Source organism: Rhagoletis zephyria, unplaced genomic scaffold, assembly GCF_001687245.7.
Source record: "Rhagoletis zephyria isolate East Lansing unplaced genomic scaffold, Rhagoletis_zephyria_1.1 Rzeph_scaffold_04774, whole genome shotgun sequence".
NCBI lineage: Eukaryota > Metazoa > Arthropoda > Insecta > Diptera > Tephritidae > Rhagoletis > Rhagoletis zephyria.
In genome coordinates this window covers 9984-24124 of record NW_016161857.1, presented here as the reverse complement: position 1 = coordinate 24124, position 14141 = coordinate 9984, and the positions used below count along the sequence as shown (strand labels likewise).

Below are 14141 nucleotides of genomic sequence, written 5' to 3'. Positions count from 1 at the left end.
TTGATTAAAAATGAAAATTGAATCACATAATTTTGATTATTTGGAACAGCTGACGAATGACGCGCGCGAAAAGTTGAGAGTTGGTCATCTTTCTGCGTTGTGTTGGCGTTGGCGTTGCCCAACTTTGGTTATGTGGAGACTTTCATATAAATGCATGTATTCATAGTCAGCTGTCGAAGCGACGCCAACGCCAACGCAACGCCAAAGTTGTATGTAAACGGGCCTTAAGAACGTTAAGCAGATGCCATAAAACTTTTGCTTCGCTTACGCAAAGAACGTAAATGTCATCCGGTTTAATATTTATTTTGTTTCATCCAAATTCGAGTTTTCACGTAGACACATGAAACTTAATTACATTGCTGATATTTTTAAAGCAAAATATATAAAATCCACAGCAATTTTGACGAGTAAAAAAGCAGTACTAAATTGTTTTCTTGGCGTTCATTGTGGCATACCTTTTGCGCCTGGCGCTTTGCTGGGAAAATTATAAATGTAATGCAAAACTACAGTTTTTTCTGGCACCAGCTTTAAGAGCTTTTAGTACGAAAATTATAAAACGGCAACGCTGTTTGGGAATATTAGGACAGTAAAATCAACAGAGTTGCTTTTGTTGGCAGGGTGTTTTCAGTTATCGATATAAGAAAGTTCCGTAAATAATTATCGTTTATTATAATACTCGTCTTTCAATTCCTAGAAAAAAAAACGAAAAAATGCCGAAATTCTTGAAGGTATAGAAAAAACAATCGGGTGGTCCAGATACGTCTAAGAAAATCAAGTTAAATTAAAGAAGATAATTAGATAAAGCAATTATTTCACAGTTTCAATAAATTTCCTTGTGTACATATCTACCTTAGATTAGTAGTGGGTGCTGTGCCACCTCCCAACATTAAATGGAACTTTTTATTCTTTACTGGCCGAAAACGACAGAGTCAACACGCACTGTTCAATAAGGCAGAGGAGCCTCTATCACCGGGAACGTTACAAAGAAGCGTCGGCAGAAGTGTGGGTTTTGCGGCAGCTGCTGGGTAATTCATAGTTGGCCGGCCTACATACACCATACACGCTCCCCGAATTTCGCCGTACAGAACAGCTCAGTTCTCAGTTGATGAGCGAACGGCAGCTATAGCGGGACAAATAAAACAGCATACATACATATATAAAAATTCTGCGTGCGATATTAATAAATTCTCTAGAATATAGTAATTTCAGTTGAGTAAGAAGCCCCAAATTTCATTTACACGCATATATTAGCCAAACAGAATTTGTTTCAAGTGGTACATCTAAGAACAAGTGGCAAAGACCTTGAGATACCAGCTGGTACTGATTTAAGATATTTAAAAATGTCACGTTTGGGAGTTTTGGCTTTGCTGGTTACGTGCGTGATCGTCGTCAACGCCATGCCAGCCAACGCAGGCGTAACACACACCCATAAGCACGAGAAACACAACAGTAAAGAACGACTCAAGGATGGAATATATGCTGCACGGGACGCACATCATCACGAAGACGGGGAACATAATGTGGAGTTCGATCATGAAGCAATTATTGGTGAGCAAATTACAGTATTCCATCTAATAACAAACAATTCACAACTTTCTTTCAAAAGTGTTCATTATGCTTAGCAAAGTCCTTTTAAAGCACAGCTATTATAATAACACCCATGAATCAATTATTAAATCGAGCCCTAATTTTTTCAAAATTTTCTTTGTGATGCAGAAATATTCCTAGAGCATCTAGGTGCATTTCTGTATCAAAAAAAAAAAAACAAATGTCGCTTACGTTATGTTGGCGGTTAGGGCTCGAAATCATGAATAACACCATACATATGCATAGCTGCATAAATTAAACAAACTCATAAGCATGAAAAAAAAAATAATGTTACACAAATTCGGATGAATAGTCTAGTTTTCGGCACGTATGAACTTATGTATGTACGTATGTCTAACCTCTCTTGTTTCTGCTTGTGCTACGGTGCAGATATTTGAGGTTCGCTTCATTTGTGACACACGTGCAATGCTTTTGTGTTTCATTGCCTTACTTTTATATTCAACGGAATCATAAAAAGTTTGAAAAGCTAAGAAAAATTACTAAGACTTCCGCTGAAAGTGTTTACTCTCTTTTAGGCAGCATCAAAGAAGCACAAGAATTCGACAAACTCTCGCCTGAAGAATCAAAAAAGCGTTTGCTTGTACTTATAAAATTAATGGATCTAAATAAGGATGGCTTTGTTGAGCGCCATGAGCTGAAAGCTTGGATTTTAAGGTCTTTTAAGTGAGTTCTATGTTGTTGATTAATGCTTTAATTGTTAAAAGCCCTAATGCTATACCATATACACATATATCTATGTATATACAAGCTAAAACCTAATTTTTGTGTTAGTGTGAGTCGGAGCCTATGTCAGTTTTGCATGATGCACAATATTTATGACTATTTATAAGCGTCTGCCCTTGGCATGTAGAAGAAATAAGCGCCATTAAAAACTAAAGGTTTTTGCATTATTTATCAGTAACTACACATACACATGGCCTTCAAAATAACAGGAGCAAAATTCAAAATGATGCTGTTGGCAACTTATTTCTGTTTATTTATTTTTTCTATATTTTATAAATAAATTTTTAAAATATATTTTTGGGGCTGTGCTACTAGGCCATGTTATTTTAAACTTCGTTGAGCAAGTTATGTTTACTTAGGGTAAGTAATTTTATTTATCGATGTGCAAATTCGGAAGCGCTTTTGTTGCTAGCGGTAAATCAGCTGCACTTGATGGTAGTAGGTTGAATAAGGGAATGAATTAGCAACAAGAGCTTACGGGGTGTGCATAGCTCAGTGGTTAGCGCTTCTGACTTTGCACATCGATGATGCGGGTTCGATCCCTGCTGAAGTCTAGAAAAAAAGAAGTCTGATGAGGAGATGTGGTGATCTCCGAAATAGCTGCTATAACTTCTACCGCTTAAACTTGTTGCTTTTTCAGTTTTCCTTAAAAAACAAAAAAATCGTGGTACAAAGCTCAATAAAAATATTAAAATAAAAAATACATAGTTTAGGATGAGCCTGCCTGAAACTATACATACAATACAGTTAATAATTTTCGTTTAAAATATGAGCTGATCTATATCAGATACCACATAAATAAATGTTATAAAGCTTGCAGAAAGTTCACAAAACCTTATTGAACTTAAAAAAATGTTCGTCAAAATTTCGATTTTTTTAGCTAGATTTCCTAGAAAGATTTCGATTGTGCAATTTTGAAGCTCATTTAATTTAAGTAAAATTTAATGCGAGCTTCAAGTCGCTAAAAATTACCTTTTTTTTAGATTTGTTTTGTGGGGCGTGTAGCGCATTTGCTTCCATATAAAGCATGAACAAAACTTACTTTTATATGGAACAAAATGTGCAACACTCTCTACAAAACTTGCACTTTGTTATACTAAAATTTAATGGGCTATAAAACTGCATACTCGAAATATTTCTAGTAAATTTATTAAAAAAAATCGAAATTTTGACGAAATTTTTTTTAGTTTAGTTAGTTTTTGTGAACTTTATGCAAGCTTTGATACTTTTGTTTATGTGGTATCGATCTGATATAGATCCACCAATATTATAAATGAAAATTATTAAATAAAGACAAAATAAATAAAGACAAGTTGTAAACAGCATCATTTTGAATTTTTCTGCAATTATTTTGAAGGCCACTGTATACATATATTTATATGCATTTTACAACCTAACTAGTTCCGCTATTTTCTATATTTAATGGCTTGAAGCAAAAATTGTAATAATTCATATTTGGTACTCATGGATACAGAAAACTCGGCGAAGAGGAAGCGGCTGACCGAATGGAAGAGATTGATGCAGATGGTGACTATCAAATAACTTGGAAGGAATATCTCAAAGATAGCTTTTCGATGGAGGATGAAGAAGAAAAGAAAGAACTAATCGATTTCGATAGCTATGATGAGGAGAAACAAATGATTAAATCTGACAAGGAGCTTTTCAATGCTGCCGATTTGAATAAGGATGGTGTACTGGACTCCAAAGAATATGTTCTCTTCTATTCGCCAGAAGAGCACCCGCAAATGCTGCCTATCGTGCTGGAGCATACTCTCCGAGAGAAGGATACAAATCACAATGGTGAAATAGATTACTCCGAATTCATCGGCACAGCTGGGCAAGAGAGAAGTCGTGAATGGCTGGTGGAAGAAAAAGATCGTTTCGATCATTTGGATGAGAATAAAGATGGCCTATTGACCGGTAACGAGGTCCTCAATTGGGTAGTGCCGAATAGTGAGGCAATCGCCAAAGATGAAGTTGACCATTTATTTGTATCAACCGATGAAGATCACGACGATCGCTTAAGCTATTTGGAAATATTGAGTAACTATGACACTTTTGTGGGCAGCGAGGCGACGGACTATGGCGATCATTTGCAGAATATAAACCATTTTCTTGATGAGCTGTAATGAGGCGCAGTTTTACTTCCAAGCACTTAATGCCAAACCCGTGGAAATTATTCGAAACGAAACGTACAATATTTGATTTTAGTAATTCATTTAGAATATTCGAAGCTCATCGTGGATTATATTAAGTTTAAGTGATTTAAAATTATGTAACTGATTTCATATATTTTAAGTTTAGTGTACGTATGTAGTGTGCAGTATTCGTGATATTACTGCATGAAGTAATTAGCATTCAAGGTAGTATTTATTACGTTATTCTTAATATACATATATTGTAAAAATGTGTCATATTAAATTAAAATTCTGTAAATTTAAACGACCAAGTTTGTGTTCTAATTTAAAAAAAGGAAAGATAAGACAGCAAACTTTTATTTTTTTGATTGTGATTGTGTTTTAGAAAATGAGCAATGACGGCACAATTTAAAATTAAACAAACTAGTGTTCGCCCAGCGGTTGAAATTCAACCGCTAAAATTTAAAAACCCTTACGACACATGCCCGCAATCCTTGTCTAATTCTTAATACTTACTTTAGCAATCCTTAATACTTACTTTAGTAAGGACTAGACCTGGATTAGACAAAACCCGAGTCATTCCGGTACGTAGAACCGGCTGTCGTGGGAATGTTTATATCGTCAATGATGTCAGTTAGAACCCATTTTAGGTGGTCTGTTAACTGTACCGGATAGCATCTGCAAACCGTTACGCTCTCACTAAACTAATGACAAGATTTTCTTGCCTTGGCTGATGAAGATGAACGATTAACAGTAACGATCAGATACTGGTGACAGATCACTTAATTACCAGAGGTAATAATTGACATAGAATGTTTTGCAGTATCACCGTCATATACATTCATATCGTCGATGTTTTGGCACTCAAATTTTACAGGAGTGGGAAAAAACGGGTTTTCTCTGAAGGCATTGCCTTGAGAGGGGGCATTTTCTCTAGCTATTATTTTATAAATCTGTTGTTTTAATAACGATTTTATGATTCTTAAGCATAAATCTTGATGCCTGGATTTCAGGGTTACCAAATCTCATTTTTGCCACAACGGCGATTTAGGCGGTTTTGCAACTGGTCGATGGGCGGTTTTGTAAAAAGAATCGTAAATTAAAAACAAATTTTTGTCACATTTTGTCGTATGTCATACAAAGTGGTTGCAAAATTGTTGACAAATGTAACTACGACAAAATTTTACTAACCTTATATCCAGGGACCATAAAGAAATATATACAGTGGCGCTCACCTAAATTGCACACTTTTACTTTTTACATTATTCACAATTTTTTACGTAACACATTTTTTTCCTTAATTTTTTTTTTTATAAAAATAGAGTAGATTCTATAACGTAAGTCATAAAAGTCAAAGTCTAAGACTCTGTTCAGTTAGTGAAAATTTAACAAATTTCAAAAAAAAAATCAAGATTGTCAACTTTTTTCACAATCTTTAGAATGAGTTTGGGTATGCAGTTTTGTAGCGCATTAAATTTTAGTATAATAATATGCGGGTTTGAAAATTCTGAAAAATCCCGTTGATTTTTGAGATTTTTCTTTTTTTGTCGAGGGTGTTGCTCATTTTCTCCCATATAACACATAAACAAAGTCTATTTTTATATGGAAGAAAATACGGAACACCCTCGACAAAATAAACCTCAAAAAATCAACGGCATTTTTCCGAATTTTCAAACCTGCGCATTATACTAAAATTGAATAAGCTACACAAAACTTGCATACCGAATAAGTTTCTTAAAAGCCTGAAAGAAAAGTTGAACATTTTGATGAAATTTTTTTTTGAAATTTGTTAAATTTTCCTGAACTTTACACAAAGTTTTTGACTTTTACTTATATGGTTTACTATATTCTAAGTATCACGTAAACATTGTGAATATTGTATAAAATAAAAGTGTGATATTTAGGTGAGCGCCACTGTATATGAAATTATAGACAGACGTTTTCGTAGTTAAAACTTATGAACGATTTTAACCAAATTGGAACTGAATTCTTTAGACACGTGGCCCTAACATTGGGCTACCTGCCTTTGCCGAGACAATTTGAAATATGTGTCAAAAATATTCCAAAATGTATATGGAATTTTAGTCTGCACTACTTTATGAATAAAAGTACCTGCAAACACGTGCTAATAAAAAACACTTTGGAGATGCGAAAAACCATGTGAAGAAAAACAAAACTTGTAAAACGAGGATCGCTCGAGTAGCTCGTTTCTGTAACTCTTCTCAACCGATTATTTCTCTACTGCTAGAGAATTACCTCATTCTCTACTACTCATTAGCAGTAGAGAACAAGGCACCGAATCCAGAAACGAGCTCCAGTGTGAATATTTTCTGGATACATTACTTACCACGTAACCCGTTCCGTTTATATGTATCTGGCCAATGACTGTATTTGTCCCCAAACTGTTTGGGACAAATTTTATGTTGTTATAACAATAACAACCGCATCACAGCAACTACAAAAAATCTCGCTAGCGGACATTTAAGACACAGATCGTTTATTAGGACATTAATTTCTTTACAATTCATTTTAATTACTTTACTATACACATTTCATTAATTGCCTAAATGACTATTATGTGTAGAACAAGTAAGTTCTTAAACTGATGACTGCTTCCGTGGTGCGCTGCAATTTCAGCACCAGCACAGTTCGTTTAACTTGCATGACTAGAATTTCACTCGATTTTTAGTTGCTCAAATTACACAATGTTTTTAACCTTAAAGCTTTGCGCAATTGCAAATCTAGTATATAAAGTTGTTTCTTATTTTAATTTTAAAACGAACAGAAGACAAACAACAAGTACGACTAGATACTAAAATATGAATATGATTTAAAAATAAACATATTTACCAAAAAGAACAAATTCAGAGACACCCTGTGTTCAGAAATGCATCAAGCCAAAGTATCAGTCTCTTTTATAACTGTGGGATATATATAACTGATGAAAATTTCCAATATGCGCAACACGGTTAAATGCCTAATTTGAACTTAACGGCGCGCATATAAGACCGAGTAGTCTAAAAACACACATTTTAAAATTAGTCAAATTTGAGGAAAATCAAACATTTTAATAATTCAAGATATTTTTAATAACTGCTTATCTAATTTAAATAAGCAAACAAACATACAATATGATCTTAAAATTTATCACAATATTGCACCAAAACAGGCCTATGTCTTTTTTTGAACGAAATTACATATATTTAAGTTTATTTGGAACACCTGCACCAGTGTAAATAGAGACGTACAAGAATCTGATTTTTTTGGGACTCACGGAAACAAGTATAGAAACTCGTACATATGTACAGTATTGGACATATCTATAGCACCCCCCTTTCAAAGCGATATTGTTTGCCACTTATGTTTAGTTATTTGTTTTTAAGAATTTTCAATTAAAATACAGTTCATTCTCTAACAAAACCCATATAAACCCATGTTTTAAACTTTTTAAAAGACCGCAAAAAAGCGCAACAAACTTTTCCTTAAATTTCAAACTTTTTTCTCAGAAGCTCTAGAATTTTTTTGAGTACACAGTTTTATAGCGCATTCAATTTTAGTCCAATAATGTGCAAGTTTCAAGTCGCTAAAGATTACCGTTGATTTTTTAGAATTTTTTTTTGTCTCATTTGCTTCCATATAACAATTTATTTTTATATGGCAGAAACCCGCAACATCCTCGGCGAAAAAAATTCTAAAAAATCAACGGTAATTTTTAGCCACTTGAAACTTGCACATTATTAGACTAAAATTGAATGGGCTATAAAACTGTATTCAAAAAAATTCTACCGCTTCTGAGAAAAAAGTTTGAAATTTGGGTGAAAATTTGTTGCAATTTTTTGCGGACTTTTGAAAAGTTTTAAACTTGAGTTTATGTGAGTTTTGTCAGGAATGAACTGTATTTTAATTGAAAATTCTTAAAAATAAATAAATAAACATGAGTAGCAAACAATATGACTTTGTATTGGCCAATACTGTATGTATGTGCATTGAAAAAAAAAATTCTTAAAAAGACTTAAAAAAAAAACTTAGAAAGGCTATCAATGCCTTCTGCACATGTTAAGCATTTATAACGAGAATTAGCGAAGCATTTAAGATACTTTCTTAAATCTTATCTTATGCATTCTATTAAGTTTTTGTTTATTGTTTTTAATTTAACTTTTTTATTTAATTAAATTTTATTTACTGATTTAATTAGCTTCGCTCAGCAGTATTTAATTAATAAATGCAATTCTAATAATTTGTTTAGCTCTCTTATGCGTCAAACTAATACTAAATCCTACTGACCGGATCTTTTCTAGAACTTTCCTATATATATATGTATACATATTTTTTTTACAAAGTTTACAGCAAATCGAATGTATGTAGATGTTAACGGCTGCTATGATAAAGTTACTTATATACACATGTTTGAAGTATATATGTATGTACATATAGATATTATCTTATTTTATATATTTTTGTAAGTGCCAGATCCCCTTTGCGATTATTTAAAACCCTTTTGTTTAAAGTGCATTAATTTTATGGCACGACCTTCACGGTTGAAGTTAGAAAGCGAAGCACAAAGCACTAATATATACTTGCATATGCACATACATATATATACTTATGGATGTACATTGGACTGGGCCATGCCATAGTTTAAAAGCTTACTGACGTAGACAAAAAAAAAATGGCTTAGAAAAATATGACTTGTAATATTTAATCAATAGATTGCCTCTATGAATAGTTCTTAAATGAAGGCATATAACAGACAAACGGAACAAAGGCACATTCATAGAGATTTCTTATGATTTGCCGTGAAAACGCCTATTGACTTTATTAATTATAATGTCCTTCAAAAATAAAAATTTAAATATTTGATACATTTTTTTACTAGATAGAACTACACTTCGTAGAAATTCTCAAATGTGATCCACCGCGAATTATAGCTATGTCGTCAGAACTTATAGTGAAATATAATTTTTAACATATCGCTCATTTACTTCAATAGTGTCATAATCCAAAAAATGCAAAAATTTAGTTAAGTAATCAGAAATTGGCGCTACATCTTCTTCTAAGTTGTGTAAAAATTTCATAGCTGTATCGATTACTAGTATCTCACTATAACAAAGTATGTATTCATTTCTAATATGTATATGTTTAGCTCGAGTTTTGCTTTTTTGAGTTATGATACTATTGCAGTAAATGATCGATATGTCTATAATTTATAAAATTCCTTTCGAAAAATACCAAACAATTTCCAAGTTCTTAGTATCTTTTAGTTGAATGAATGTGTCTGGGGGAGACTGAAAATCCCTCTCTTTACCTTTGTGCACTCAAAGACGAGTTTTAGCCAAAAACACTTAATTTTCAAGCCATATCTTTTTCTATGCTATAAAATACATTTATACTATACGCTTTGTGCACCATAGATAGTGGGTTTAACTATCCTATCTACATATGGAAAAATATTTAAAATTGTGACTGGCCTCTGTGACTGATGTAAAGTACTTAATTATTGGACATCGGAATTTTATGAAATTGCATATTTTTGTTCAGCATTCTAGCGATCCCGGACAGACATCGAAATTCATTTAATTGAAATGTAAGAATAATTATATACATAAATTCATATTTGCATTCTTATAATTAAACTTAATATGCATAATTATATGTATGTATGTACATGTTCTGCTTTACGATCAAATCGTGCAATTTTTAGTTTGAGTGTAAAACTATCAGCTGATATTATTAATTAACAAAAAACTCTTTTTCCGGGCTTAGAAATTTTTTAAACAATGCTGAAGACCGCTCTATTTCAATATGATTTCTCCAACAGTTTTGGAACACAAATTTGTTTTTGCCCCAACCACTTCTTGTGTAGTAGAAAAGCTTTTTTTCAATATTTATATTACTTTTAAATGATAAAAGGCAAAGCTCCAATGAAGAAAATTTGGAAAAACTATTAGTGCAAAATAAAATTTTTTACTTATTAAGCCACCCTGGTATAACAAGCTTTTTGATTTGTTCGAACACAAATATTTGTGTTAAATGTATATCGAGCCCTAATAGCCAAAATAACGCAAGCGATTTTTTTTTAAATTTTTCTTTTTTTGGTGTAGAAATGCATCTAGGTATATTTCTGCATCAAAGAGAAAATTTTGAAAAAAATTCCGCTTACGTTATTTTGGCGGTTAGGGCTCGATATGTACTAGCGTAAATTATACGTAAAGTAGTTTTCGACCCGCTTCGTTGAGTGTGGGAAAATCTGCGAGTAACATTAGTTGTAATTGATTTCCAATAAAACTCAACTTAAGCTTAGCCAAAAAGTAGGAGATTTGCACATTTTTTCTTTTCTTTTAGCAATATTCAAAATATTATCAAACTCTAAATCCTTCTTAAACCTCTTTCGTATGAGCTATATTGTGATACATACTCATTTCAATAACAACATAGATCAAATTGGCCGTTTCAGAACTATTTCGATTGATACCCGTAATGCAATAATTTATTCAACTTATCCAACCTTATCCTGAGTTCGCCCAAAACTCATGATAATGATAATTGATTAATTTGAATTGAATTTAATTTTTGAATAGGTGGCAACCCTCTTCAAACACTTGAAAAATATTCTAAATGTAAAACTAATTACATATTTCTAACATCCTTTCTATGAGTGTGAAATATTTAAATATTTCATATGACTTTAGATATTTTAATTAGATCCAACTTTTTAAACAGATGGTAACCCTTTTCTAAAATATTTTCAAACTACAACCTTCTTAAACCTCTTTCATCTGGTACCTTTATTGGAATATAGTTATAACCCTATTTTTTTATTTTGTAATCCAAATATATTTAGTAGAGGTCGCTCAAAGTGCTTAAAGTTTGCTATGTATTTTATATGGGGAAAAACACCTTTTCGTAGAACTGGTATAGAATTCTTGAAAATCGATATTTTTCGATCGGAAAACTCTGGTTCTCTTCAAGAGACTTCCAATAACAATACCCAATTGTTTATTTAACCATTTTTTAATGATAAAGAGTTTTTATTTTTCCCCTATTGTATTTTCTGGCATTTTCTGGGGGTTTNGCTCAAAGTGCTTAAAGTTTGCTATGTATTTTATATGGGGAAAAACACCTTTTCGTAGAACTGGTATAGAATTCTTGAAAATCGATATTTTTCGATCGGAAAACTCTGGTTCTCTTCAAGAGACTTCCAATAACAATACCCAATTGTTTATTTAACCATTTTTTAATGATAAAGAGTTTTTATTTTTCCCCTATTGTATTTTCTGGCATTTTCTGGGGGTTTTGCCAAACCTATAAAATAAAGTAACTATGAAAAAATGGTTAAATAAATAATTGGGTTTCTCTCCTGAAGAAAAACATAGTCTTCCGATCGAAAAATATTGATTTTTAAGAATTCTATACCATATCTACGAAAAGTTGTTTCGTCCCCATTTAAAATATGTACATACATGGAATACTTGGAGCGCTTTCAGCGACCTCTAAATATTTTTTGATTTAAAAAAAATAGGGATATATTTTTCTTCGATATAGAGCAAGCCTAGGGGATGAGAGCATACAAATTCCGATTTTACTTTTTTTCATGCATTTTTGGACCCCCCTAGTGGGCACCCACCCAGTCCAGTGTACTATACATAAAATATTAAGCGAGCTAATGTATACATTAGGGCTGGGAGTTCCTCCGGATAATCCGGATATTCGCATATCTGTTAAAAAAAGTTCCACCATCTGTATAAAAAAATGAACGGATATTCGGATTTTTCAATCTTAAACTAACAATAAATTAACAATTGTTTATGTATTAAAGACGTGTTGTAATCTATTATTAGTTTTGCAACTCAATAGATTCAGTGAATCTGAGAACTGATTAGAATATCCGGATAACCAAAAGAACTCATATTAACCAGATATGTGGTTAATATAATACATAGAATGGGTATTAAGCGGATATCCGGATTTTATTCGTATACTCGAATATCCAAACGGATATCAAAGTAGATATCCGAATATATGGATAGTCTCAGCCCTAATATACATACCTACATACATACATACACAAAAACTCCTTAAATTTATATAAAAAGGCAATGGTTAAGGTGATATTCCCTGCTAAGATATTTGCAGTACGGTCCTTTCTGCCCGAGAAAACGGCGGTAGTTTTGCTGCACAAAGCGCAAATTCACGGAATATCCTCAGTTAAAAAATTGAAAAAGCTAAGTGCAGTTATCAAATTTATACCTGGCTCCACACTGGGAAAATAGTTTAGTTACGTCAGCTAAATATGTTTCTCTCAACACATTAGGTACGTTCGTTTAAAATATCCAGTAAAATATATCCAACAGCGAAATTTTAACTGTTCTCTTACAAGAGAAAAATATCCAAAAAAATTTTTGCAGAAACTTGAAAGTTAGACGAACAGCTGATAGAAAGTCTGTTTACATTCAAAAGTATGAAATTGAAAGCGTAAGAAGACAAATCCCAAAGTCCTATCCTCACACAGTTTACTGGCTAGGCGAATAATTACTTACTTCTTACAATTTAAGTCGTCGTATTTTATTATTTTTAACTTCGAAACCATAAAATTAAATTCAATTTAGTGATTTGCTTAAATTCCACCCAGCTGTTTTCTTGCTGCCAAACTGCTGTTGGCAAACATTTTTTTCAACAGAAACTATCAGCTTCCCCTCAAAACTAAATATCATTTTTATAAGCTTTTTATCTCTCAATTTCCCCTACTTTGCAAGTTTTCTGCGTACGGGAACACAAAAAGCTTTCGATAACTTTCAATAATTGTCAGGTACGCGAATGCAACTAACTATTATTTGGTTATAGTGATTGAGAGAAATATACTCAGCTGACTATTTTCTGAGTGCGATTTCGTGGCTGAAACTCTGCAAAAATCAATTAATACATATACATATACTATTTCTAAGTAATATTCTATGCATTGCTATTATTTATGTGCAATGACAAATGAACTATATTTTTGTTTTACCGAAAAAAGGCGAACACAGACAAAAACATGCATGTAGGTTAGTAACCAATCAACCGGGCCTCCTCCAACTAAGTAACCACTTTCCCAGACCCAAACGCTACCTTCTAAAAGTCACATAGTATGTCATAATTATCCACCTGTCGCAGAGGTGCCACATCGTTCACCACCTCACTCAGATATTGCGTTATCAGTGGCGGCAACTTTAGTTTCACCAAATCCTCCCTCGTCTTGACATGCTTGATAATTTCGGCACGGCAACGATCTTGTAGATTCACAAAATCGCGTCGAGTACATTTCAGAGTCATTTCGGTTTTTGCAGCTGTAGAACAGACAATCGGATAAAGCGGTTCCTTGATCTGAAGAACAAAAACGAATTAAAATCTACATATGTATTCGGTGAAACACACATTCGCCCACCTTATCTAAACCTCGAAACGCGACGCCCAAGCATTTGCCATCTTTGTAATAGGTGAGCGTACCTTCGATCCCATCGAAGAGTATACCAATAACTGTGGGATGATTCTCTTTGAAGCGTTTGGTGTAAAGCAGCGCAACACCTTTGTGCCACAGTACTCCTTTGTGCGATAGACCCCAGCCGTGTTCGTTCTCACCCAACATATTACGAAATGAGTTGGCGTGAAGACCTGCAATAAATATAATATAATTAT

The 14141-nt window shown here is 32.9% G+C and overlaps 2 protein-coding genes across 2 annotated transcripts in view; one reads left to right on the top strand and one right to left on the bottom strand.

The window, feature by feature from the left end:
- The first annotated feature begins 857 nt into the window (after window positions 1–857).
- On the top strand, window positions 858–4683 carry LOC108371199 (reticulocalbin-2). The gene is made up of 3 exons (XM_017626705.1): window positions 858–1548; window positions 2124–2271; window positions 3806–4683. Exons 1-3 carry the CDS (start codon window positions 1341–1343, stop codon window positions 4458–4460), a joined length of 1011 nt encoding a protein of 336 aa, XP_017482194.1. The 5' UTR covers window positions 858–1340; the 3' UTR covers window positions 4461–4683.
- Window positions 4684–12002: 7319 nt separating this feature from the next.
- The window catches only part of SP555 (SPRY domain-containing SOCS box protein SP555), a 5947-nt gene continuing 3808 nt past the window's right edge, over window positions 12003–14141 (bottom strand). The window contains exons 2-3 of the mRNA XM_017626704.1: window positions 13891–14117; window positions 12003–13829 (exon numbers count right to left, since the gene is read on the bottom strand). Of these exons, the coding sequence (XP_017482193.1) occupies window positions 13578–13829; window positions 13891–14117 (479 nt within the window). The 3' untranslated portion in view covers window positions 12003–13577. The remainder of the gene's footprint in view (window positions 13830–13890; window positions 14118–14141) is intronic.

What these genes read in the sequence shown, in the direction of transcription:
- LOC108371199 (XM_017626705.1), top strand. Translation starts at nt 1,341, where the DNA reads ATGTCACGTTTGGGAGTTTTGGCTTTGCTGGTTACGTGCGTGATCGTC. An exon ending in CGATCATGAAGCAATTATTG is followed by an intron (nt 1,549 to 2,123) that starts GTGAGCAAATTA and finishes ACTCTCTTTTAG; the next exon opens with GCAGCATCAAAGAAGCACAA. An exon ending in TGGATTTTAAGGTCTTTTAA is followed by an intron (nt 2,272 to 3,805) that starts GTGAGTTCTATG and finishes TCATGGATACAG; the next exon opens with AAAACTCGGCGAAGAGGAAG.